At 43.1% G+C, this 26,505-nt stretch overlaps 2 protein-coding genes across 2 annotated transcripts in view; one reads left to right on the forward strand and one right to left on the reverse strand.

Annotated features, from left to right (window-relative positions):
* The window catches only part of SLC38A9 (solute carrier family 38 member 9), a 51,580-nt gene extending 34,090 nt beyond the window's left edge, over positions 1 to 17,490 (reverse strand). The window contains exons 1-2 of the mRNA XM_086628867.1: positions 17,462 to 17,490; positions 9,045 to 9,196 (exon numbers count right to left, since the gene is read on the reverse strand). Of these exons, the coding sequence (XP_086484993.1) occupies positions 9,045 to 9,148 (104 nt within the window). The 5' untranslated portion in view covers positions 9,149 to 9,196; positions 17,462 to 17,490. The remainder of the gene's footprint in view (positions 1 to 9,044; positions 9,197 to 17,461) is intronic.
* A 5,590-nt stretch (positions 17,491 to 23,080) lies between these two features.
* Positions 23,081 to 26,505, forward strand: part of DDX4 (DEAD-box helicase 4) — a 39,056-nt gene continuing 35,631 nt past the window's right edge. Inside the window, exon 1 of the mRNA XM_086629206.1 lies at positions 23,081 to 23,158. Within this exon, the coding sequence (XP_086485332.1) occupies positions 23,090 to 23,158 (69 nt within the window). The 5' untranslated portion in view covers positions 23,081 to 23,089. The remainder of the gene's footprint in view (positions 23,159 to 26,505) is intronic.

Below are 26,505 nucleotides of genomic sequence, written 5' to 3' on the forward strand. Positions count from 1 at the left end.
GACTACAAAGGAACTTGGTCAACCCCTCCTGCTTCAGCTCTCAATACTTCAACAAAGGTCTCATTCTCTTTCCCAGTGAATCATTAAGCATTTGCACCATGGCACCACCTTTTATCTGTAAGGAAGAAAAGGATTACAGCTCTGAAGCTGGTTGTATCCCTAGAAGAGATGAAGGTAGATCCTTATTCCTGTGTGCTTAACGGGACACAGCAGGTAACAGTATTTATGGGACTAATAAAAACTGACTGACAAAAATGGAAACCAAAGAAAAATAACTTTTCTCCACAAATTCATTCTTCATCTTAAACCTCATTAATTCTTACATCTTCCTTCATTATGAAGCAAATGGCTTAGATCTGCTAAACTGTTTCCTACTTAGGTGAACACTTTCAATTTTTAAAACATTCTCAATTGACTCCTTTTTTCCCATGTCTATTACATGAAGGGGGAAATCCCCGTTTTGTGTGTGGACTTCTCTGATGTTCTTAGAAACAAGAGAGATACTGCAATTAAACAGGAATAAATTTTAAGCGATAGCTTTATTACTCAAGTCAGAGGTACACAGAGCTAAGTAATTCCATAGGTACGTAATACTCATGGACTGTCAGCTCTAAAGGACTTCGCTTGTTTCAGCTCAAAATTTACTGGGCTGATCCAATCATTGGACATCACTAAAAAGTATTTCATTTGATGACCTGTAAAATAAAGACTGTAGTTATGAAAACAGGAAATGTAATATGATTAAATGCCTCCCCACTCCTAGTCATCTCTCTGCTGTTTTCTTTTTGGATCACTGACATACATTATATTTAGAACATGAAAAGTATGTGTTTTGCTAATTATATGGCAGTTGCAGAGTGTGAAAAGCTTCCTGAGGACTACCTACTTCCCCATCTCCAATTAATATTATTAATGCACCCCCTCATAATCTTCCATTGCTACTGTGGAAAAATTACACTGAGACAAAGTCTACATTTTGTTTCAAAGTGGGCAGATCTGTGGCAAAGATTTCCTTCAAAATGGTGTTCAACAACTCCTTACATGAATGTCAAAGAAAATTCTCCCAGACTGGAAGACAGCGGGAGATTATTTTTTAAAGCAACTCAAGTTAAAAGTCATGGATGATTTTAAAAGCAAAGCAACAGAAAGCATGAATATAACATCCAATTTTATGGGGAAAGCAGTATTACCGGTCAATGACCAAACAAATATCAAGAAAAAATTTCACGTGTAGCAAAAACATCTGTCTGAAGGTAAGAAGTTCTTTAGAGAAAGATACTTCACTTTCTTTAGTATTATGAACAGAGTCTGGACTGAATAAGCCGTTTATGGTCCAGCACAAAACAGAAGGGTATAATCCAGAATCTAATCTATGGGTGAGGAAAAAACTAAACAACCCCTAAGAAATTCTGTATATCTGCTGCTGTTGCTTCCTGCCTGGAGGAGTGCAGATGTTTAATGCTGCCAGTGCTACCTTCCCTCTTGATCCCTTCTGGTGTGTATCTGCTGAGAATGAAAATGACCTAAAGCAGCAATTAATTTCCTTTTTCTCAGGGTATCACCATACCTCTAGTCTTACCAATCGAGTGACTATGCTAAAATAGACCGTCCACCTATCGTTTTTATGGTTGTTAGAGATCTCTTTGAAACACCACTCTGACTTGGAAGCTATGCGGGCTGGCTAGGATGCTCTCTTCCTCCCTGATCTCCATTAGGAGAGGGCAGCACTCTGTCTAGGATCAACGTAACTTCCCAGCCCCCAGCTACACCTAGATCAAAGACTGGCTGTAGTAACTCATACTCAAACAGAAGTCTGAGAAGCTCTCAATGACTCAAAGAAGTTCTCAAAGACTGAGATTTTCAAAGTCCAAAGCAGATAGCATATAATCTGGGATGTATTTTGGAAAACCCTCTTTAGGAATCTTATTAAGTCTAGCAGACAAGCACTCTGTACATGTAAGCATCAGCAGCTGCAACAGGTTCCTAGAAAACTTTCTGGTTTATACAGGTAATCACATTATATCTCTCAAGTGGCAAAATATTTAGGAAAAGGATGCAGGACAACATGTTCTGGGGGAAGAAGAGAGGCTACATGACTGTAGGGTGTGATTATTAATGCAAACCAGAGCAGACAATTTCTATGCACTGAGACGGACTACAGTGTCCAATGAATTGAACATAACCACACTAAAAAACACAACTACAATTTATATGTCAATAGCGAGCCTGAAAAACAGTGTTCTTTTACCAGGGCAAACACACCAGTAAAACACAGGTGTTTTCCACAGCACAATGGGTATGGACAAGATGCAGGATCTCAAGCAGGAGGTCCACACCTCCCATACACTACACCCCACACATGGTACTTCCTGCAGCTACACTAATTTGCGAGCTATTTCTCACTCATACAAAGGAACAGTTAATATTTCTAGTACTCGTCCAGAAAAAGAGAGGGCTTCTGTTCAAACTTTCTCACATTACGAACTTGAGTAGCGATTTCTGCAAGCACAGAAAACAAAAAAAGATGCTCTCGATTAAAGTTGTTTCCAAATTCTGTTCTAGGCAAAGTTCAAGTGTTGGATTTGGAGGGTTAGGAAGAACAGCACAAAAGGAAAAGTTGTTGGACAAACTAAATACAATCTCACCACTGCTAGCATCCATAAGGGTGCTACATCTATTTTCTGGGTATTTTCAACAATGTACTATGTCTTGCATAGCAATGAAGCAGTATGGTGGGAATACCTATCTCAAGAAGTTTTGAACTATACTGTTCTCTGAGTACCTTTGCTGAAATCTTTTTAAACAGCAAGGAACGGCTTCTGGACATCTGACGAAAAGTAATGTACTAAGTATTCAGCTGTTACGATATAATACAATTTTTTATGTCAGTGTGTATTTTGCTCTACATGATGCTACTAATGACTTCACATTAGACAAACTTTTAATTTTTAAATAAATAATTAAAAAAAAACCTATTAACAATTTCTTTCTTCTCCTCCAAAAAGACCATAAGGTGCCACTTTAGACTACTGCACAGATTTCTTTGACACTCCACATCAATCAGTTACTTCCTAGGGATACGATAAGATTCTTACACAGAAATAAAGCTAGTAAATTCCTATGGCTTTATTGTTTTACTGAGTCACCAAATTATTACAGGGATGCTGTATATGGCACAGGAGAAACTAAGGAGTAAAAATGATTCACTATCATGGAATGAAAGTAAGGAGAAAAAGTAATAAGATGACTATACTGATAGGTTGCTATTTCTTAATCGGGAACTGCCTATTTGAATAGAAACATTACAGAAGTCAGTGCACTTCTCTTCAGGAAACCTGTTCCAAAGAATTCCACGGCTGCCTTGATTTTTGCTTTTTAAGCTGCGTAAATTTACATAAGCACTGTAAACAGCATGCTTACTGCTTATCCTGTAAGATCTTTATTCTCTTAGGAATACATTTTACTTAAACTTTTTCCACACTGATATCACTATGGTCATTGTAACGATTACAGCACGACCATACAAGTATCTTAAAATGCTGGATGCAGGACCAAAATAACCTTTCTGAGCACAATACTAAGTCACCTCTGTCACTCACAGGATACACGTTTTAACAAAGAATCAATCACAAGTTTCACCATACCACATTTCAAGCATTGTTCCCTCTTTTGTGTCAAAGGCAGGAAGGGTAGGAGACTTTACAGTGGGAGTGTGCTACAGACCACCCAATCAGGAGGACCAAGTGGATGAGGCCCTACATAGGCAGATAGGAGTTGCTGCTCGTTCACAAGCCCTGGTCCTCATGCGGGATTTTAACCACTCTGACATCAGTTGGAAAAACAACACAGCAGGGAACAAGCAATCCAGGGGATTCCTGGAATGCATTAGCGATAACTTCCTTATCCAAGTGAAACCAATAGAGAAACCAATGAGGAGAGGTGCCATGTTAGACCTTGTTCTCGTCAGTAGCGAAGGGCTGGTAGGTAATGTTGTACTCGTGGGTAGCCTTGGCTGCAGTGATCATGAGATGGTGGAGTTTGAGATCCTAAGGGCAGCAAAGAGGGGGAAGCTCAGCAAGCTTGAAACCCTCGACTTCAGAAGAGCTGATTTTCGCTGCTTCAGGAACCTCCTTAGTAGTGTGCCATGGGATAAAGCCCTGGAGGGACTGGGAGCCCAAGATTGCTGGTTGACTTTCAAGGATCATCTCCTCCAAGTTCAAAGGCATTGCATCCCTAAAAGGAAGAAATCAGGCAAAACCACCAGGAGACCTATATGGATAAACAAAGAACTCCTGGCTAACATCAAATACAAAAGGGGAATACACAAAGCATGGAAACAGGGACTGGTAACCTGGGATGAGTACAAGGAAGTTGCTCGTGTACTCAGAGACCAGGTTAGAAAAGCTAAGGCCGGGACAGAGTCAAATCTGGCCAGCGATATTAGAAATAACAGAAAAGGATTTTATAGGTACATGAGAGAAAAAAGAAAAATAAGAGAGAATGTGGGGCCTCTCCGGAAGGATACAGGTGACCTGGTTACTGAGGACATGGAGAAGGCTGAAATATTCAACAACTTTTTTGCCTCAGTCTTCACTGGCAACCACTTGAACCACACCACCCAAATCACAGAGGATGCTGGCTGGGTCTGGGAGAGTGAAGAACCACCCAGGGTAGGAGCAGATCAGGTCCGGGAACACCGAGAGAACTTGAAGGTGCACAAGTCCATGGGACCTGATGAGATACATCCAGGCCAGGTCCTGAAGGAACTGGCGGCTGAAGTTGCTAGGCCACTAGCCATCATATTTGAGAGGTCCTGGCAGTCTGGTGAGGTTCCTACAGATTGGAAAAGGGCAAACATTACCCCCATCTTTAAAAAAGGACAACCCGGGAAACTACAGACCAGTCAGCCTTACCTTTGTGCCAGGTAAAATCATGGAACAGATTCTCCTGGTAGCTGTACTAAGGCACATAAAAAAATAACCAAGCAGTTGGTGACAGCCAACATGGCTTCACTAGGGGCAAGTCGTGCCTGACTAATTTAGTGGCCTTCTACGACAAAGCTACAGCGCTGGTTCACATGGGTAAAGCAATGGATGTTGTCTTCCTGGACTTGTGCAAGGCATTTGACGCTGTCCCACATGACATCCTTGTCTCTAAAATGGAGAGACACGGATTTGACAGATGGACCACTCGGTGCATAAAGAACTGGCTGGATGGTCGCACTCAAAGGGTTGTGGTCAATGGTGCGATGTCTACATGGAGACCAGTGTCAAGCGATGTCCCTCAGGGGTCTGTTCTGAGTCCAGTGCTGTTCAACATCTTTGTCAGCGACATGGATGATGGCATTGAGTGCACCCTCAGTAAGTTTGCTGATGACACCAAGCTGTGTGGTGCCGTGGACTCACTTGAGGGAAGAGATGCCATACAGAGGGACCTTGACAAGCTTGAGAAATAGGCCAGTGCTAACTGCATGAGTTTCAACAAGTCAAAATGCAAGGTCCTTCACCTGGGTCGGGCCAATCCTAGCCACAAATACAAACTGGGCACCGAGTGGGTTGAGAGTAGCCCTGAAGAGAAGGATTTGGGGGTGTTTATAGATGAGAAGCTCAACACGAGCCGGCAGTGCGCTCATGCGGCCCAGAAGGCCAACCGCATCCTGGGATGTATCAAGAGAAGCGTGGTCAGTAGGTCAAGAGAGGTGATTCTCCCCCTTTACTCTGCTCTTGTGAGACCCCACCTCAAATACTGCGTCCAGTTCTGGTGTCCTCACCATAAGAGAGACATAGATCTGTTGGAGCATGTTCAGAGGAGGGCCACGAAGATGATGCAGGGGCTGGAGCACCTCTGCTACAAGGACAGGTTGCGGGAGCTGGGATTGTTCAGCCTTGAAAAGAGAAGACTTTGGGGGACCTAATAGCTGCCTTGCAATACCTGAAGGCAACCTACAGGAAGGCTGGGGAGGGACTTTGTACAAGAGTGTCCACTGATAGGACAAGGGGAAATGGGTTTAAATTGAAGGAGAACAGATTTAGATTAGATCTTAGGACGAAATTCTTCAGTACGAGGGTGGTAAGACTTTGAAATAAATTGCCCAGAGAAGTTGTGGATGCCCCCTCTCTGGAGATGTTCAAGGCCAGGTTGGACAGAGCCTTGAGTAGCCTGATCTAGTTGAGAGGCGTCCCTGCCCATGACAGGGAGGTTGGATTCGATGATCTCTAAGGTCCCTTCCAGCCTATGCCCTTCTATAATTCTTACCTTACACAGAAGTACAAAGTTCTTAATTAAGAAGGTTCTAATGCTTCCCAGTTAGGAAGTAGTAATACTAGGAATCAGTAAACAAGTTAGCAACGCAGAAAAATGAATAGCAGGCAATGGAGTAAAAAGACCCCATGGGCGTGGAGGTAAATGAATGCAGAAATGGTGGTTTCCCACAGGTTAGTCCAGACCATTGTCTACCTTTTTCTAAGTTAAAAGAACTTTGAAACTAAAAGGGAACTAACCACTTTTGCATGAAAAAGCCTTCTCTGACTGTCATCTACCATACTGTTTAATTTATAGCTGTTGAATTTCACCTACTAATCCCTCCTACATTGTGTGAGAACACTACAGGACTTCAAAAAGAATAGAAAAAGGAAGAAGGCTTGACCTCTCTTTCGCAGGCGGCACTGTCAAGTTTTTCATATGCAAAACAACTAACACAAAACATCATTTGTTTCTTTGAAGGTTGAAGTAATCCTGAAGACAATATACAGATTTAGCAGTCAGAAGAAAAAAAGAAACTCCCTCTCTTGCATACAATAATCATCAATAAGCCATTGCAGCAATGACATTCTAAATTCTAAAGAGACCTATAAAATGGGAAAAATGCACCTAATACAGTGTAATTCGTGTCATTGTAAAGAACAGTAATTTCCTCTTTAAGAGGATTAAAAGTGGCTTTATATTTCCCCCAAATTAGCAAAAGAATACTAAGACAAACTCATTTACAACTCTAAAGCACAATTAGCTTATTGTTCTTATGTAAACACCAAAAAGTATGCCTTTCAAAAATCCCAAATCCTCCTAGCTGTTAAGAAAACCAAATAACTATGTAAGTGCTGTCAAATCTCAAACAGCTCAAACAGAACAGCACAAATAGTGATTACAAGCAAATCAAACAAAACACTTCAAGAGCTATCTCAATCAAAGCAAAATGACCACCCACAAATGTCTGATAACGTTTCTGAGGAGCGAGTTAAATAAGGAGCAAACTAAGCAGAGCAAATCGCATACTATTGCACTTCCACTGTTTGATACTTTAATGCATGATAAACCTCTTTTCCTGGAGCTGCTACTCCCTAAAGCTCTAAAGAAGCAGCCCTTCAAACCGCCCACTGCTCTGACCTTGCCTGACACAGACTCTGATGGCCTGCTCTTCCTCATTCCTTCTAAAGATTGCATCACCTCTTCCAATACCTGGAGATGAGGTTCAGCCTGGTTTGGCCCCACTAAGATTTCCAGGCCTTCCTGATATCCCAGGGCTCATTGCCTTTCATCTTTATGGTTTGCCTCTGCATGGTTGGAAGGCAAAAGACTAGGTTGCAGAAAATGTGAGAATGTACTAAGGGAGGAGCAATATGGACAAAGTGGATGGATCTGCAAAGCTGGAGATTGTGAAGGTGGGAACACAATCCAAGTACACGCTTCTGCTTTTGGGGAAGGAACCAATTGCTACATGCTATGACCTTTTATGAAGCTGAGTGTACAAACTTAAGAAATCACAATAAAAATGCACACAATGAGGAAACAATACCTAACCTCTCTTTTGGAAAGTGGATCTTGGCATTTCAATATATCACAAAGGTGTAAACTTCTCTCATTGCTCCTGCATCACCACACCACCTGAAACCCCCCGTTCCTCGAAAACAACACACACTTCCTCCGACACAAGGAGCTCCCCAAAATCATGTAAATTAGGAGCATCCTTACACTGGGAGGGCCTCAGACACTCCTCAGAAAGAAGATAAAGTAAGAATTCATTTTGCACATTGCCTTTTCCCACCTAAAAGTACTCCACTGTCTCCTAAATTTTTATATATGCAATTCCGTATGATCCTACACTTGTGCTCCATTTGTTCCCCTGGTCTCACACAGACCCTTATCCTCCTTTCTTTACTGGGACAGCAGCAAAACACTGTAATCAAGAACTACTTTTTTGCTGAAGTGGGCCCTAACAAGATTTTTTTTATATACAACAGTGCCATCTTCAGTTCAGGAAAAGTACTCTACTGAAATCGATGCTGAATGCAGAGGGCAAAAAAGCCATAAATAGAGTTCAACAAGTAGCAGAGAGCTATTCCTTCATCTAGAAAAGCAGAGCTGGTGCCTACAGCTAGCATTAAGGTTAGTTCCCACTTCAACCTTAGTTTTGGTTCCAGGACCAGCTCAGAGAAGTCTTAACTGCAACAGCAGAGCAAGTCTCCTACTCCAACCTCCTTTTGATATGTACTATTTTCACAGGCATGGCAGAAAGGCTGGGCTGCCAAATTTTTCCTATTTGCTCAACCTCAAAAAATACTGCAGTTTTTTTCTTAATGGCAGTAAAGGTCCCTCAAGTACTAGCAAAAACACCGTATCTGGTATCATCTGTAGAATGCATACGGAGCCATTGACACATACTGACAGTCATTCCTCTACATCATCTGGCAAGCTTTCTTGTACACTCTCAAGATTTCAGTTTGCTGTGCTAAATAAAAACCATCATGCTTCAGTATACACACATGACATTAAATGTTTGAAGAGCACTTTAAAAGCCATATGCCAAGTTCTTACTGGAGCACTCTCCCTGAAGCGATGTCAATAGAAAAGTCTTATCCGTAGAAACAAAACACAGCATGAACATCTGTTCACCTGGTGCTTGGATATAGTGTCATATAGAGACAAAGTAGGAACTGTTTGTACTCAGATCCTGGTTTCCAAACGTTAATCTTCTGTTTCTGTAGGATTCTGTTGCTAAAACAACTCATTGCTATGCAATCATTCTGTAGGTTCAGCCTTCCTCATACCTTTTGCACTTAAAATCTTCTGGATTAAACTGTATATTCATGATTCCATAATTGCTTTCATCGTCTCCCACAGGAACCACGAGAGGTTTGGTATCCTCTTCCATATTTGATGAATGCGTGTCCTTCTTCTAGATTCTGTCAGTTATGCTGACCTGAACAAAAACAGGAAATGAGACAACTGCAGTTAAGTATAACTGTGTCCCTGCTATGAATTTAACACTGGCAGAGTCCCACAGCTTCAGAAGCTCCTGGGGTGAAAAACACCACAAAATCCCTTCAACTTACCCCTTGAGAATCTTATTCTGTAATACAAACATCATGGGCCAAGTACAGCAGGGACAGTAGTTTTTACAACACACTACCCATTTAAATAAAGTGGTCAATGTACAATTGTGTTTTGAATCTCTTTTAGCACCACAACAGGTAATATAAATTAAAGCAATATGATGGATGCTGTTGCTTATATTGGGACTGAAAAAGGTTTGCGAAAAGTGAGACTCAAAATCTGAATTTCCTTTGAGCTACCACAGCTAAGAATCAAGTCCTCCATGCGGAAATTAACATTAAGAATATTCAAAAGTATGTCTTCCTGCTTTCAAAGCATGAGACTTCTTTTCTTACTGCTCCACTGTAAGACCAGTGTGATTTTTAAAGGAGCTGTATTTCCAATTTGTAACAGCACAGCTGAGAACAATTTATCACAGTTATTAGAGACTATTGTTTCACTAAACTACTTCAAACATCACAGCAGACACATTTTCCAGCATATTTCCCAGAATAAAAATCAGATTATTGCAGTCTACTGTATTAAGGCTCTTTGAATTACAGGCAATGAATGGTTTAATAATGCATTAATAATAACATACTATATGCATTCAGAGCACTCCGGGCCAAACAATGGGGAGCAGATCATTTTTAAGCTAATGGAATTCTATTTAGACTGAATTTCAGTCCTCACATGGGACTTGCTGCAGTCTCGTGCACTGCTAAACAAACATCATGGCTCTAAAAGCTCTCATTCCTGCTACCTCCTAAAGAATTCCTCACTCAGGACTCTTTCTTCAAAGAAAAATGGTAGAAGTATCTGCTCTTTCAGAGGGACTGTTTCCTGATGCTTTAGAATCTTATACAGGAGAGGCAGATGAGAACCAGAGCTGGCACAAGGTAAGGAAGGATGACATCAGCTATTTGAAACCTGGAGTGGCAATGGAGGAAGGTAAGACAGAAAGAGTGAGGTGTGCATTATCTTTCTGCATCCTCACGGAAACACACTGTAAAGGCCCAATCCCAGAAACCACATCAACCTAAGAAAAGCTCTGACATGGCTCTATGCCTTCCTAGCTGTGTGCTGCCAATCCTCTTGCATTATCTCATCCTGCTAATGCCTCCAGTAAAAAAAAACAACTGAAGGAGAGAATGAAAAAGGAAAGAAAGCAGTTTTCAATCAACTCGACTCTCTGGGGTTCAAACAATTGCTGAAGTAGTAGTGGCAAAACAAGGACTGCAGAAGCACTATGACTGTCTCAATCTCCTGAGGAAGCGCATTCCAGAGGACAGCAGTGGCTCCCCCTCTCCCTTCGCGCCCCAGGTGTGCTTGAGCAGAGGTAAGGGAGGTGACCACCGGAGGCTCCGCTTCAGGGAAATGCTACTGAAAGCACTAGTCCTGCCCTCGACAGCTCAAGGGCATTTGTGTGATCCCACACTAAAACGGATTGGGAATACTGATCCGGATGAAAATTAACCGTTCTTTCTCTTGTTTTAAATCCAAATCAGTGTTGAGCTTGGGGTTTCTTATCTGGCTGCACACACTTGCATGTCTGTGCAGAGGCGGAAATAGTGCACGCACAAAGCCATCTCATCTGGCTGTGCTCCAGTTTCCTCCCAGTTTCAGCACCCATGACAAGATTTGAAGGAAGTTGTAAGGTTTAAAGACATGATTTTGAGTTTAAAGGCATGATTTTCTCTTGCTCATCTTAGCTCTTTGAGAGGATACAATAAGGACTCGGTGATAATAATGTCTTAACAGCCTTATTTGCACTGCCTGATAGCATCCTCTTTCTCTTGCACTTCACTTTTGCTGTCACACTCTCTAAAGCTTTTTTCCTCTCCTCTTTCCAAAGCTTTCCCAAGATGGGGCTTCCCTTACCTACCTTAACGTATTGCTTCCTCTCATCTGTCACTGTAGCCCTTCTATAAATCATCAGCTCAGATTCTTTACCCCAAAGTCCTTCCCTTCCACATCATTGTTGTTGGTTCTTTGGCCTCGATGGAACGTCTCAACCTTCTCAGCTCCTCTGGTGATGTTCAGCTTTTGAATTCCTGCTCATTTCCTCCCTATTTTCTCTCTCTCCTACACACTGTCAAACCTGCCTTTACTAAGCACTGTTTACAAAGAGATTTCTTCGTTCACAGGAATATTTTTATTTCCTTTCATGTAGAAACTCCGTTCCTTTCCAAACTGTTTACAGCTCTCCTCTTGTTCCTTTCTTTCCTATTGATTTCCCTTATTTTTCTATAGCTCTAGCTCACCTTCTTCCTCCCTACTGATTCCACAGTACTTTGCATTCCTTTCACGCTGTGCACCAACTTCCTCCAGCAGCTAAATACTTCTGAAACAAACCCGCAGGCCCCAGAGATTTCACGCACTGCTACAGATACCCACCTACTCCTCTGCCATTCCCATTACAAAACATTTTTCTGCATCCCTCTGACCACTCCTCAAGACAGTAGCCTTCACAGACTTTTATTACTCTACAGCCTCTTTCTAAGACCTTACCAGTGGTCTCAGGTAGAAGACTGGTAATGTGGTATTGTCTTCTTTCACTCTGTTCATTTCTTTTTCACCTTAGCATCCTGCATGCTTTTTCTGAACAGCCAGACCTAGGTCTCAAAAACAGATTCCTCACTTGTTCTGCGTTTTGCAACACTCTGAGTTTAAATTACACTTTAGATTTAGCCAGAAAATTGCAGATGAAAATTTAAATTCCTAACGGCTGAACTGAAATTCAAAATAAATTCAAACTCTAAATACTCAGAAGCGTTTTTAGCCAGAATTTTCCAGAAGACTGCAGTACCGAGATCCCTGCCTTCCACAGGCACTGGTTTATGGTGCAGATTAAGCAGACATTAAACGCTAATTTAAGATAATGCTTTGAATGCATCCTTCACTTAAAATCTGTTGTAAATAACATATTTGTGCTTTACAATTCGACAAATGAACACAACATTGACCACCAGTTTGATTTTCTCTGCAGTATGGCTATAAATAAAGAACCCAGAACATTTTATAGTATTCCATGAAGAAAAATAATCCTTTCAAAACACAGCACGCACTAAGTTTGGCTTGACAGCATGATTTAAGGCTTAGGGAACTGTTGCTTACTGACACTTTACGGTCTACTTAAAAGCTGGATTGGTGAAGATAGTTTATTTTCCAAGTGCTTATGGTTGAAAACAGATAGGTGAAGCTTATGATCACCAAACTTATTACTTTACAAATAGATGCAGCTATCATATATGTAAAGGCTGCAGTTGGAGTCCATACAGCTTAAAAGAAAATTGTAGGCAGAAGAGCAAAATGAAGAAGAATGAACATGATTAACTGCTCTTTTATCTAATTTCTACCCCTTTTCATCAGACTGCATTTTCAATAAACATTTTTAACATGGGATGGAGCCAGTTGTGCTATCTGAACTTACTGCCTGACACTTTCTATTACAATAACCTCTTCTCAACGGCTTATTTTCCTAGTGTTCCAGTTATCTAAAGACTTTTTTATACTGGGTATCTGATCTATGTTTACCTCATTGTGGTATGATATGCAGTATTCTCTATATGGTCTTAAAAGCTTATAATCAGGAGTGGGATATCAAACACAAAGAGTTCATGTCAAAAATCAAAGTTGCTTGACAAACCTCATTCTGTTTGTATATGTTATGATACACTATGGTTACGTTTCCATGAGGCCACTACTGCATTCAGAGAATTACAGGTTATCTCAAGGATACCTGACTCATCTGTTGTTGAACTGAGCTTTCCTGCTAGTGGGAAAGAGGTTCCTGCTAGCTGTAGTGTACCTGGAGTTGGTGACATGAATTCATGGTACTTTGTCTTCGGCAGTGCTATGAGTTAAACGCATCGCTCTTCCCTGCTGCTCAGTCTCAGTGTCTTTCCTCCCCCTATTTGTGGCGGCACAGGTATTTGTCTTTTCCCTTGCCGTGGTGGAATGAAAGGGACTGGGCAATAGATCTGGCTAAAAAAATAAATCAAAAGAGGAACAGAATTGTTTTGAGTCTGGTTTGGAGTTGTCTGGGTTGTAGTTCTGCAGAACCAGCAGTTTCACTGCCCAGTTGAGGAGACACGGGTATGGTTTGTGGAAAAAAGAAGGCAATACTGCAGTAAGCATAACTAAAACCACAGCTTGAGGGACCACTTACATCTGACAGTTATGTTCCCTGTTTTCTTCCTTCTGCTTAGAACCTACTTCATGAAACTCTGGAAAACAAAAGAGCATTTGTCCTGTGCACCACTGAATAATGTTACATATTTTGAAAGAAACCAAGTAACTCTCAAACTGAACATTCAACATTAGCGGATTTTTTTCTGTGCTTTATTCCCCATTCTTAGAATAAGGATAATGCCAGTACTTGTCTTAGCTGATAGACATGTTCTGAAGAGAAATTAACTTTTACGTAAAACTTAGCTGTGATTCATATTAAGCACTGCAAAAGACGTCCAAGAGGAACAGTTATGGTTTGTTAAGCAGCAAATAAGGCAGATCAGTCTCACGCAAAAGTGAACAGAACATTATCACTTTGCTGCTCCAAGAAAACATTCCCTATTCTGAGAGTTGTCCAGCTTGAGAAAAATAATGATTGGATAACTAAGTATTTCTAATTGATATTAACATAATAATATACTAATTGATATGTACCAAGATGACTAAGACTGCCTAGGCAATTTTAATCTTCATTAAATTCATCTAAGTTTAATACTCCAATCTTTGAATACTTCAACTTTGCAACCTCTGTCCTTTTAAACACAGGTTTGTGTGTTTAGTTATGTGACACAGATACTAGGTTCACTTTGTAACATATTTGGTAATGAATGAGAACGATTTTTTTCCTCAACATACTGTATCCTATGCTCTCTAAAAATCCTTCTTGTCTCTCCATGTCCTTTGCCGTTTGTTTGTCACCATTCTACTCTTCTGCAAGTTCTCTTCTTTCACCTGCAGAGGCCTACTTGCTGTCCTCCTCTGCCACAAACATAATTTCTCCCCTCTCTTTACCTCTACTAGTGACTGCAGAGATGGAGATCAGAGAAAGTGCTAACTGTATCCTCTTGCGACTAAAATCTAATGGATAAGGCAGGAACAAAGGAAGAAATTTTGTTTTCCCCTGTAGCACGCTGCATTGCTGCTGACGAAAAGGCTGTAAGAATGTTTTTTCTGCACCCATATTTCTTTTCGTTTCCAACTCAGCTTTGGTGAGGAAAGCGTTTGGTTTTGCTTGTGAAACTCCTAACCTATCATGTAAGATGTCTGCTGCTTAGTCCTCCAAGCATTTGACTCCAGCAGGAAATACTCTGGCTCTGCTACCCCCATGAAAGTCAGCATTAAGTGCTGTTGAAAACACATCCCTACACTTTCATGTCTGTATCTAGCATAGTTATTAAGATAAAAAGATACATCTTCCACAACAGCTGTGATAAAGAAAATATATTCTTGACATACCTTTGTAGCAGCAAAAACCCAACAAACCTGGAGTGATGCTGACAACAGCATCTTTTAAGAACTGTTGTGCATGCCTTAAAGCATGATCAGTTGTCATCCTTTCACTTACAAAGGTACGGCTACATCTAGAAGGAAATTTGAAATACTCTTCCAGAGACAAAAAAATCTGTCCAAACTGTCTGCATGCTAAATTAAGTATGAGGTTCTCTTCTAGGTAAGGGGCTTGAAACAGCAATTACTTTTTCTAATCATATGCTATCAACACAGTCTTAACCATCATAAGTATCTAATCACCTACATGTCCAAACACCATTAATGTTGAGGTGTCTTTCAATGGTCAAAAGTCTGCACAGACTTCAAATCCTGTCATCCCTTTTCATTTCAGGATGTAATTTCACTGGTTGCCTTAGACAGCTTCACCACAGGCTGACTTTTCCTAGTCTCATTCTGGACTACACTCCACATGACTTTCAGATGGTAATCATCTAAGCAGGGTTAGACCTTTGTTAGTCCTCAGTGGTTTGCCCTTGTGAGTTTCTCTTTTCCTGCCTTCAGGTTCTCTCTCCCCTGGTTGCAAAGTCTGAAACGCTTCAAGGAGTGAAGACAAGGACCCAGCAGATTTAGAAACCTCATTCTAGCCTAGTGGCCATGCTGTGATCTGGTCGTCTTTGTACTGGATAACAAAACCATATTGCAGTCTGCTTGCACTGTGAATCTAACAACCGTAATTTCTATCTCACCTACCAGATGTGTGTGTCAATGCTTCAAGATGAGACCCCCATCTTGACAGATCATTCAGAGCTACAGCCCAGGCCATGTAAGAGGGTTACCAAACAGGTTTATCCCATAGCAGAAACAAAACCACGTTCAGTTAGTCAGTCATCCCGCGAGCACCAACTGTGCTTAGCTATTTTGCAGGACAGCTGTTTATCAGAGAACCTTTCATGCAGGGCAGGGGGAAGAAAGTTGGAGGGGGCCACTACCACCACAGTCTCTACCATGCCATCGTTGCTACCACTGCAGATGGACATGGTGCTGGAAACACAGAAGCTCGAGCTCTGAGAGCTGTTTATGCTCCACGTTACTAAAGCTGAAGCTGCTGTGCCGATGCCAGCAGTGGTTCTGTAACAACTTCCAAGTGTAAGAGACTCAGTGGACCAGCCAGCAGGGATGAAGCCAGAACTCTTAATTTGGAAGTCATGTACCTTAAAATAAATGATGACAGAACTTAGTCACCTCTAACTTGCTAGTTTTCAATCTGTTTAATTACAGTTGCAGCTTTAAATTATTTTGGTAGGAATTTTGCCACCAATAGCTGTTCTTGTGCTTATGTGCAGCAACAGTTTTCTTTGTTTTGAGATTTCTAGTGGCTCTTAACAGGATGGCTCCCAGACAATCACATTACACAAATAAAACCATGACACTTTAAACTGTGGACACATCTTGTTTCATGTCTTATTTAAAGTCATTACTGCTAAAACTCCACCTCATACTCCTGGTTTAAATGCTAGAATCCACTAACGAAAATGTTTAGTTCAAATAAGGAAAACTATTTTTAAAAGTGCTACCTGGTGCAACATGGTCACCTTTCAAATTCTGAGCCGAAAAATGGATTAATAAAGCTCAAGGCATAAAACTCAGGTAAACTGCAGGCTCTGCACACATAAATCATGAGAAACAAGAAGGGTCTACACTGAAAAACAAGAACTTCAAAGCAGGTCAGAAGAGTTCCTTAGTTCCTCTTTTGAGGCAGCAAGTCCTCCATCAGAAAGTACTGAAGAATGCTATAGTGGTTGTAAGAGTAGTAGCATACCTTCAGACCTCCTTAAAACTTGGAGACTTTGCCCCAATTAGCTTGCCCATTCTGCCCTACAACTGTATTGGTTGAAGACGATTAAAACTGTAGAAGCAAGGAAAGTTAATAACCTTTTGGGAAAAAACTCTTGAAAACACAAGCTGAACCACTGTTGAGCTTCTCTGTACCTCTGACCAAACCAGTGGCTACGTGGTCACTGCCAGATAATACATCAAATTAATGTTCCATTTCTTCTTAATATTACTTAGATTTGCCTTCAACAGATAAAGCATCTATTATTTGCGTACAGACTTTTTTTGCGGGGAATGTAAAGATATACTTGCAAGAATATGAAGTTATCACCTTAGGGATCAACTTAAATTTGAACACCATTTTCTTTTTTGAGGTTAATGGGTACACAGGCCCGTTAAAACTGATACAGGCTTTTCCCTGATTTATGGATCGCCAGCAGAGCTTTCGCGCCGCTTCTGCACATCAGACAACGCTCTGACCTGACCCGTTCGCTTTCCCACGCAACACCCGCAGCAGACACGCTGTGGCCGCTCAGTCTCCGCGGCCCGGGCCGCTCCCGCCCCGGACCCCCCGCCCCCCCCCCCACTCCCGGCAGACGCAGCGCCCCGGGAGGCGGGCCGGGCGCCTCGGAGCCCGCCCCGACGGGAGGGAGAGAGGAAGAGAGGGAGGCAGCGCCTCGGCCCGCCGGCCCCCGCGGGGGGCTGAGCGAGCTGCGCTGCGGGCGGCGCTCCGGCCGGAGCGGGAGGGGCAGCGACACTCGCCGCGCCGCGTTCGCGGAGCGCCGGGGGAGGGCCGCGCGGTGCGCCCCGCCGAGCCGCCCTTCCCGCCCCACACAAACAGCCGCGACTGCGCTACCTGCAGCGGCACCGCCTCGCCCCGCTCCGCCAGCCCCACGCTCCCGCGGCGGCAACAGGAAGGACCCCGAGCCGGAGCCGGGGCCGGGGCTCGGGCGGCGAAAGGCGGCCCGCCGCGGCGGGCGTGGCGGGCCGCGTAGTTCCTGAAGGCGGCTCCGCTGGGAAAGCCGGCCGAGCGCCACTGAGCGTGGGACTGCGCTTCCCAGGGAGCCGTGCGCGGCGCAGGGGCTGGCGGGGCGGCAGCGGGAGGGGCCGCGCCGCCGCCTGCAGGCGCCGCTCCCCGCCGGCCGCCCCGGGGCTGTCGGGCGTGCGCGCTCGGCGCGGCGCTCCGGGGGGTTCCGGGCGGGGTTAATGCTCGTGGCGAACCCAACCCAGACATTTAGTCGGTCTGAGGAGCCTGCGGATTTAGGGCCGGCGGGGCCATGGTTATCCTCGGGGGCGCTTTCGCCTCCCTCTTCTTTTTTCGGTGTAAACAGGCTCTCTGGTTGGGCAGTGAAGCGCACCGCTCTTCCTGGCGCTGGACTTCGCCGCCTGGAAGCACCTGTGCTACAACAAAACGTGCTCCGTGCCTGACCACGTTCTGAAGGGGGGTCGTTACGGTGTGGAGGACCATTTAGCAAACAGCCGTAAGGAAAAGACCTGCATTTGCTGGTGATGACAGATGAGGGCCCTCAATTTAGGGGGAAAAAAAAAAAAAAAAAAAAAGCTTGCCCAGTTGCCTTTATGCTCTTGCAGTAAGTATGGTGACAAAGCGTAAACATAATCCTTGCCAAAACAAACTGCGCTGCTCCTCACCTGACTGGCCAAGCACCTTCCGTGGAGAACGATGTGTCATGAGTCTCCTGACCTGCTCAGGGAGGTACGTGACCCTTGCTGAGCAAAGAACAGACTAGACAGCAGCGCCAGCCAGCCAATAACGTTTCAGAAATTCAGGCTTTAATCCTAGGTGGTTTTTTTGGTCCTAGTTAAATCACGTTGAGAACATGGCCTTTTCATAGTTGAAACCCTGGTTAAAGCAAAATTCTGGGGATGTTTATAGCTCATGCTTGGGAAAACTGCTGAATTGCACACAAGGAAGACAGCAGAGAGAGCTTCCCCATGTGAGAACAACATTACAGAACAAGCCGGAGACATATCCCAGCCTGTCCTTTCTGTTCAAGTGCAGCCAAAAACAGGTTGTGTGGCTAGCAGCGAGACTGTTCCTGCAAGAACATTGCTGTGTAATGGAATTTTGGACTGCGGGAGGAAACGAGGCAGCAGAGACTAACACCACCCGTCATTCTGAAATTCAGCGGTGCACAAGCTCAGCCGGCCAAACCTCCTGCTTCTTTGTAGCCCAGCAAATGCACTGTCATCATCGTTTGCCTCTGAGCCACTCTTAGAATCCAAGCGTACGTTGTACTGTGGCTCTTGGACATTTAAAGATTTTGGTGGATGAGTCAGGAAGTCTGTCCACCTGCTACCATGTTGAATTCGAAACACCATGCTCACACCACATGCTGGTGCTATGCAAGTGAATTAAACTAAAACCTGCAAAAGTAGAGATGTGTGAAGAACTGATTTTTTTCAGCATGCAAGCATCTAGTCTGACTCTTGCAGGCTTTGTCCTATGCTATGAAAGACTTACATAGTTACTATGACAGCAGACAGGTGACCTACATCTCATGGTGTTCTTGGTCAGCAACTACGGTCCTTGAGCTATGCTTAGGAAAAATGTTTTATTGTAAGAACTGCAGTTGAGCCAAACAGAAGTGTAGGATTCCTCCTGCTCCCTCATGAGAACTGTTGCCAACAGCTGACTTCACAAAAGGGCATTCAGTCACTGTGCTGCAGTAGCTGTGTTGTGGCTTTCTATTCTGATGACACATTACCTTCGGGTCAAAGAGTGCCTCTTCCTACATGCCTGGGCAGTGTTTAGAAAAATGAGAGCCTAAATTCATTTAGGACCTCCTGGTACATTTGTCAGACAAAAGAGAGCATATTCAATCCAGCTCTTAAAAAAATTTCCACCTCACACCATGTGAATTTTCCTTCGATTTAGGTTTAAGGCGTACTTGGTCTGTACTTGCAGGTATAAGATAATTGTAATATGCACAAATTCATAAAATTAAGGCATTATAGAACATTATAGTGGATGAACAAATAACTTTCCCCATCATTGCAAATAGGGGTATAGTCACATGGCTAACAAACTTTGTGAGTTTTACGTTTTGTTTGAGCTTACACCAGATTTATTTCTGAAAAATACTGATAATACATCAGGATAGTATTTAAGATACAGAAATTGTGTTACACTCAAGATCTTTGTTTGTGGGCAAAGAGAAAGCACATCTTACATGTAAGTAAAGCCAAGAATTTGTTGTTACTGTGACTGAAACCCTAGGAGTCTAATCATTACTAGTCCAGCTCCAATTGATACACAAAAAGATAGAGGATAATTTTTTATGCACATGCTTACTTTCTAGCCCTTTTCCTGGTGTTATCCACACTCTTCCACTGTTGCTCTGGGTCCTTAGGTTGATGGTTTTATCCTTGGGCGGTGGTGAGAGCAGGGGACATTATGTCAAGTTGTCAGCATCTGGAGTCCTTCTCTGGGAGGAATATGTTGTTTATGTTGCTGGTTTCTTCTTCCTCACTCTAGAGGGGTGCACTCACACTTGGGGACATTTTTATAAGTTTTTGTAATATACTTTTATATGTTTTTCTGGTGATGTGCAGCTCCATGTTACATTTGAATGTACTATATAAGACACCGTTTCTGTATGTTGGATACTACCTTATTGTCTTTTGACTCTAGGTGACTCTGCTTGAGTGGGGCTTGTTGGACAAAACGATCTCCAGGGTAGTCAGGAAACATCTTGTGCAACTTGTGCCCTGCCACCACGGTTTACATTGAGTTGTTAGCAGCCTTTGGAAAAAGACAAAAAAAAGTTGTAGCTCCCTGAAGAATCTTCTGAGTTGAACAAATTAGTTACATTTACCATGTCATTTCTTGGCATTTGCAAAATTTCATCGTTTGCCTTCTCCTGAAGTAGTGGGAAGTAATTTGGAGGCAGTAGATAGCGTCCTATGAAGAGCAGAATCAAAGGAATAGAGGAAGAAAATAAGAACTCTTCAAGTCCATCTACCAGTTAGAGGCCGTGACATCTGATTGTATCTAAAATGAACTAAGAGATCACCCACCGATGATTACAGATCTACCACAATGACTGCATTCATACTCTACCATTAAAAGTCTTAAGCTAAACTGTGTCTCCTGGAGTGAGTTAGGGAGTGCTGAACATGAAGTGACGCTGGCGAAGCTGAGGGAATGGTAACCTGTTGGTGGAAAGCAAGATGGACCTTTTGAAAGCTCTCTGTTTGGCTTAGACGTACCAGAGTAGCGCATCTGCCAGTAACCATAAACTTCTCAGGAGCACAGACACAGTGCTCTTTTTCTTTATGGACGTCCAAAATAGAGCTTCAGTGCAATGGAAACAGAAGCCATTTTGGCTCATGAAGCAGTCTACTCTGTTTTCTTGTTTAGGCAAAAGGTAAGATGGTGTGTTACAAAGTGGGTAAAATTTAGCTTGTGAGCCTCTCTGCTAGTTCCACATGCTGCTTCAGAAACTTGTAAATAGCTTTATACACTTCTCGCAGAGATGTTCCCACTGCGAATTCTTCATCCTTGGAGATTGTGTATCTTACTCATTACTTAATGAAAGCGTTTAACTCCAACGGCTATCTTTGCTACCTGCACTAAGCTCGGCCTCGCATGTATCATCTGGTGGCACAGTCTTAAGCTTACTGTGAGACAGAGAAGCTGGTTCTTTCGTTTCTTACCTGCTTTGCATTCTAACTTGAGCGTGACCTATGGCCTGTCCTGATGTTCCTGAATAATGAGCAGCTACAAAGGGTAGATCTTAAATGACAATGAGTACGGTGAAAATAACCAAAGCATTATTTCAGAGACCACTCTCCAATAATCTCCATCTGCAATTTGCCTTATTGTAACCCACAGCCTCCACTAGATGTTCAGAAGTTCACTGCAAAATTAGATACAGAAGACATTAAAGTTCTCAAACAGGCACACAGTTTTTCAAATAGTTTTCCTGACGAGGCAAATCCATTAAACATGGTGGAGCAGGTTAACAAGTATTTTATCACTTACGAAACGATACAGACTTCCTTGACAATTTTAAGAATAAGCCTTGCTATATTATTATTTCACAGCATGCAAAGAGGTGCGGAGAAGACACACACTGCACCAGCAGCTCAGCAACGCAAGCAGAGGTGTCAGAGTACTTGCTGCAATTTTTAATAGACGCGTTGAACTGATACAAGCCCTATCTATGTCCGACTGCACTTCAGCATCAATAAAATGTTCAGCTCTGGAGTCCTCAGCACAGGAAGGACATGGAGCTGCTGGAGCAAGTCCAGAGGAGTGCCACAAAGATGATCCAAGGGCTGGAACACCTCTGCTATGAAGACAGGCTGAGAGAGTTGGGGCTGTTCAGCCTGGAGAAGAGAAGGCTCCGGGGTGATCTCACAGCAGCCTTCCAGTGCTTAAAGGGAGCCTACAGGACAGCTGGAGAGGGACTTTTTACAAGGGCATGTAGTGACAGGACAAGGGGCAATGGCATTAAACTGAAAGAGGGCAGATTTAGATTCGATATGAGGAAGAAATTTTTCACTCGGAGGGTGGTGAGGTTCTGGGGAACAGGTTGCCCAGAGAAGTTGTAGGTGCCCCATCCCTGGAAGTGTTCAGGGCCAGGTTGGAAGAGGCTTTGGGCAACCTGGTGTAGTGGAGGGTTTCTCTGCCCATGGCAGGGGAGTTGGAACTAGATGATCTTTGAGGTCCCTTCCAACCTGAACCATTCTGTGATTCCATGATTCTAAAACTCCCAAGCCAGGAATTTTAGTGTTCTCTCTTTTCTTTACCGAGTCTGGTATAACAAAGAACTGTGGAAAGGGGATGCTTTTTTTTTTTTTTTTTTTTTTGTTTAAGAAATATATGGCCTGTTTAACCTAAAACCAACTTTTTTTTCTTTTTATTCTAGTAAAGGGGTGTGTTCTGTTAGCTGTCATGCCAACACTTGAAAATTTTGTTTGCGGCTAAATCATCAATACTTTAATTGCGGCTTTGCCAAGCAGTGGACTTCACTTTTATTGGACGCAGCCCTTGGCACAGCAAACCGCGCCCCCCGCCTGGACCCCCCGCCGCCCTCCCCCGCCTTCGTAACGGCTCACTGCCCCGCGCGCGCCGTGCCGTCCCGTGCCCCGCCCTCAGCGACCCGCGCGACTACGCGCGCTCAGCCGGCGATCCGCGCTCCTATTGGCTGGCGGGCGAGGCACGTGACGGGCGGGCTGCTGCACGTGGCCGTGGCGTTAAGAGCGGCCTCGGTGAAAAGCGCCATTTTTTTCTAGCAAGGAACCGATGTGGCCGCGGAGGGGAGGTAGGAGCGGCGCGGGGTTGGGCGCGTGAGTGAAGACTCACTCTCTTCCCCGGCGGCGTGGGGGTGGTGGTGAGGACAGTTGGTGGTGGGTCACAAGGGTCCCTTGTGCGGGCGCTGCGGGGCCTGCTGGGAGTAGGCAGGGGCCTGATGCTGGTGTGTTTTGCGTCCCGTAAGCAGGTCTGGCAGGGCACATCATGAGCCAAGAGGACTGGAATGCTGAGATGGGGGACGAGGCGTCACCAATCCTCCCGTCCCTTGATCAGGTATGGGGTGGCAGCAGCTTGTTTGCTTCTCTTCTCCCTTCCTTCCACCCCTGGCCCTGCAGTGTGGGTGCCTGATGGGCTGTGGTCTCCTGTTCTTGTGATTCCTGAAGCGTTTGGAGGAACTTGCCTTTAACTTGTGTGTTGAGGAGTGTTTTCTTATTGCATAGTAGCAATTTCAGTCTCTCAAAATGTTGAGGTGTATTGCCTCCCTGGAGGCTCCTGGGGCATAGTCGGTGTACCCAATTAGTGTAACTCTTCTAGCTGCTTAATGTAGCCTCCTTACATTGAGTTATGAGAGGATGTGTACTTTTTGGAAAAGTCCGCAGCATAAAAGTGGTGCATGCTAGCAACTCGTGGGCCCAATACGTGGGCTAGGAATTGAGTACCTGTGTGGATAGGCTGGTCATAGGCTAGTGGACCAGCAGAGGCTGGAAGGGAAGTAGCAAAATCTTACATGGAATAGAAACTTAAAATTGCAGATCAGTTGTAAAAGGTATTCAAAAGTTCTGTAACTACTGAAAGGGGCGGTTTCTGTTGCCTGCCGTTTTGTCTTTCCAGTACTTTCTGATTCCCCCATGTATGTCACATCTAGCATTTCTGAAGTGGTAAGGTAACCTGAGAACAGGTCACTGTTTTTTTTTTTTTAGTAGGGTTTTTTTTGATGGTCCTTATTACTGTCTTTTGAATAGTGAAAGGGCAGCGGTGGAACTGCCTTATTGGAGACTAGAAGCAGGGTGTCTTTTGGTGGTAGTTCTAGGCTATGGGTTAGATGTAAATTGTAACTTCTGTCTCTGCGCCATAGATGTCCTTTTAGCTATTCTATTTGCTATCTCTGTTGGCAGTCACTGAATTGGTATTTCTTTACACTACATCAACAAACACAACATGGACTCGCTCACCTGATCTCCATTATTCAGTTAATATTGCACTTCATGTTGTTCCCGAACTGTATGGTCTTAAATGCCTAGCTGCTGTAGGAAGGGTGAGGAGTGCACCTGTTTGAGGATTGATTGGAGATAGGACTTTGAATATGATTTACAGTATGTTGTTGCAAATGTGGTAGGCTGCTGTAAGAGTTCACTCTTACTGAAAAGAGGATTCCCTCTCACCAGCAGTTTGCTTGCTGTTCTTTTGTTCAGGTACCACTGCTTGTTGTATACTTTTTGTGAGCTCTTTTAGTTTTCTAACCTGGAGACTAGTCTTCAGTGGTGGAGAAATTACGTAGATGGCATTAACCACTAAAGCTCGTAAAGAGAAAGTAGATGGAACCTCATCTGTTCTTGATAGCAGTGAGTTATTGCATGATTTTCTTTGCTTGGGAAATTGCAGTCTTCAAAACTGGGAGCCTGGCCTTTCAAGCAGGCTTAAATGTGTATAGAAACCAAATGGGCTTCATTACATCTATAGCGCCATGGGTGGTCGATCCCATCATCATGGTTGTCTTCTAAAATAAGTTAACATAGAATCATAGAATGGTTTGGGTTGGAAGGGACCTCAAAGATCATCTAGTTCCAACCCCCCTGCCATGGGCAGGGACACCCTCCGCTACACCAGGTTGCCCAAAGCCTCATCCAACCTGACCTTGAAGACTTACAGGGATGGGGCAGCCACAACTCTCTGGGCAACCTGTTCCAGTGCCTCATCACCCTCAATGTAAAAAATTTCTTCCTTGTATCTAATCTAAGTCTATCCTAGCATGGTGACTATGTTCTGTAAAGGGATTCAATCTTTTTGCTATGTATTTTGAAAGTGTTTTTAATACCCAGCTTTTTAAAGAAGAAGAGCAAAGGGACTCGTGGATCCTGGCTAGGATTATGTAGCAACTGTATTTCCAGGTCTGGATAGCTCACAGTCTTCATTCCTCTTCATTCCCAAGCTTACAGGAAACTATCATGTATCCAGAAATAGTGGAGCTGTTACTTCCTCTCAGATCTTCTGTTTAAATTGCTTTTGTAAGTTGCCTCTACTCTGCTTTTCCCCCTGCCCCCTCTCTAGTGAGCTGGGCTACTACAGTGTTTGCAAACCCAGCTTGCAAAGGGAAACTGAAAAAGGGTGCTCATAGAACTCTTGCAGGAGAAAAGCTACAGTTAGGTCAGGCGGTAGTACATGTAAGTTGTTAAACTGTAGAGTTTAATGGTCCAAAGAGTTTGGCAGCAGGCGAGAAGAATTCTTAAAATTCTGGAGTTCAAAGCAGAACTAGAGTGATGTCAGATACTTACTGTCAGGCCTAGTTCTGAACTAAATCTTGTGTAGAAATTCTTCCTATTCAATTTTGCTATTTTTTTTATGTGGCTGCAAAATGCTTTGGTGTGAAAAGGATAAGATAGAGGAGTGTAATGAGAGACAGCTAAAAATAATATTTTACTGCTTCTGCTGTTGAGTGAATATTGGTATCAGAAGAAACTGCAGTAAATTTGAGAAGAATTTGTAATGAATCTTTGCTTGTTGGCGTTGGTATTAATGGATGTTTAAATTCAGCCTTGAGGAACAGAGAGGAAGAGGAGAGGTGAATGGATGTATGAGGCTAAAAACGAAAGTTGACAAATCTAGTGTACACTTTCAGAATAGTAATTTTACCAGTTTGGGTTTAATGTCCTGTACTGGTTGCTAGCCACATTAAGAAGTGTGAAAACAGTAGTAGTATCTCGATGTAAAAGGTTTGTGATGTCTCTCAGTCAGCTAGTGTTTTGGCTTACTAGTACATGTCTGGCTTGCATTAAACAGTAGAAAGTTAAACATGGTCTTTGCTGGAAATAAAACTGACCATAATGGCGAAATGTGAAAATCAGGTGCTGTTCTGTGTTGTTTCAAATTCAGGAGTGTCTGAATCTTTGAATAAAAGAACAGGGACTGACATATTTCAGAGATTTCTTTTTAAGATTCTTTCTAACTAACTTCTAACTTTTTAAGATTATTTCTTTCTTTTTGACCTTTGAAGGTCACTTCCAGCCCTAACCATTCTATGATTCTATGATTCTAAGATAATCTGTAACCATCCTCTGTTACAACCCTAGAAATACAGTTATGAAAACAGGTTTTTATTCACAATACAAACAGTCTGAAAGATTGGAAAAGAAAAACACTTCAAAAGATAACAGTATTTTGAACAGTAAGTGTTTCTTATATTCAGGGCTTAAAATGTTTGTTGGCAAGGTGACAAGGCTGATGCCCCCATAAATTGGTGACAGAAGGCAAGGTAAACTTCTTAACTCCGCATGTCCGCTGTGTATAATGTGGTTTTGGAGACATTCAGATGCAAACAGTATGCTAAAGTGAATAAACTGAAGTGAACAGAAGAGTCTGAGAGGCTGCGTTTCAGAAGGTGCAGAAGGCAACTTCTTTCAAGT

The sequence above is a fragment of the Tauraco erythrolophus genome, chromosome Z, assembly GCF_009769465.1.
Source record: "Tauraco erythrolophus isolate bTauEry1 chromosome Z, bTauEry1.pri, whole genome shotgun sequence".
In the NCBI taxonomy this organism is placed as follows: domain Eukaryota; kingdom Metazoa; phylum Chordata; class Aves; order Musophagiformes; family Musophagidae; genus Tauraco; species Tauraco erythrolophus.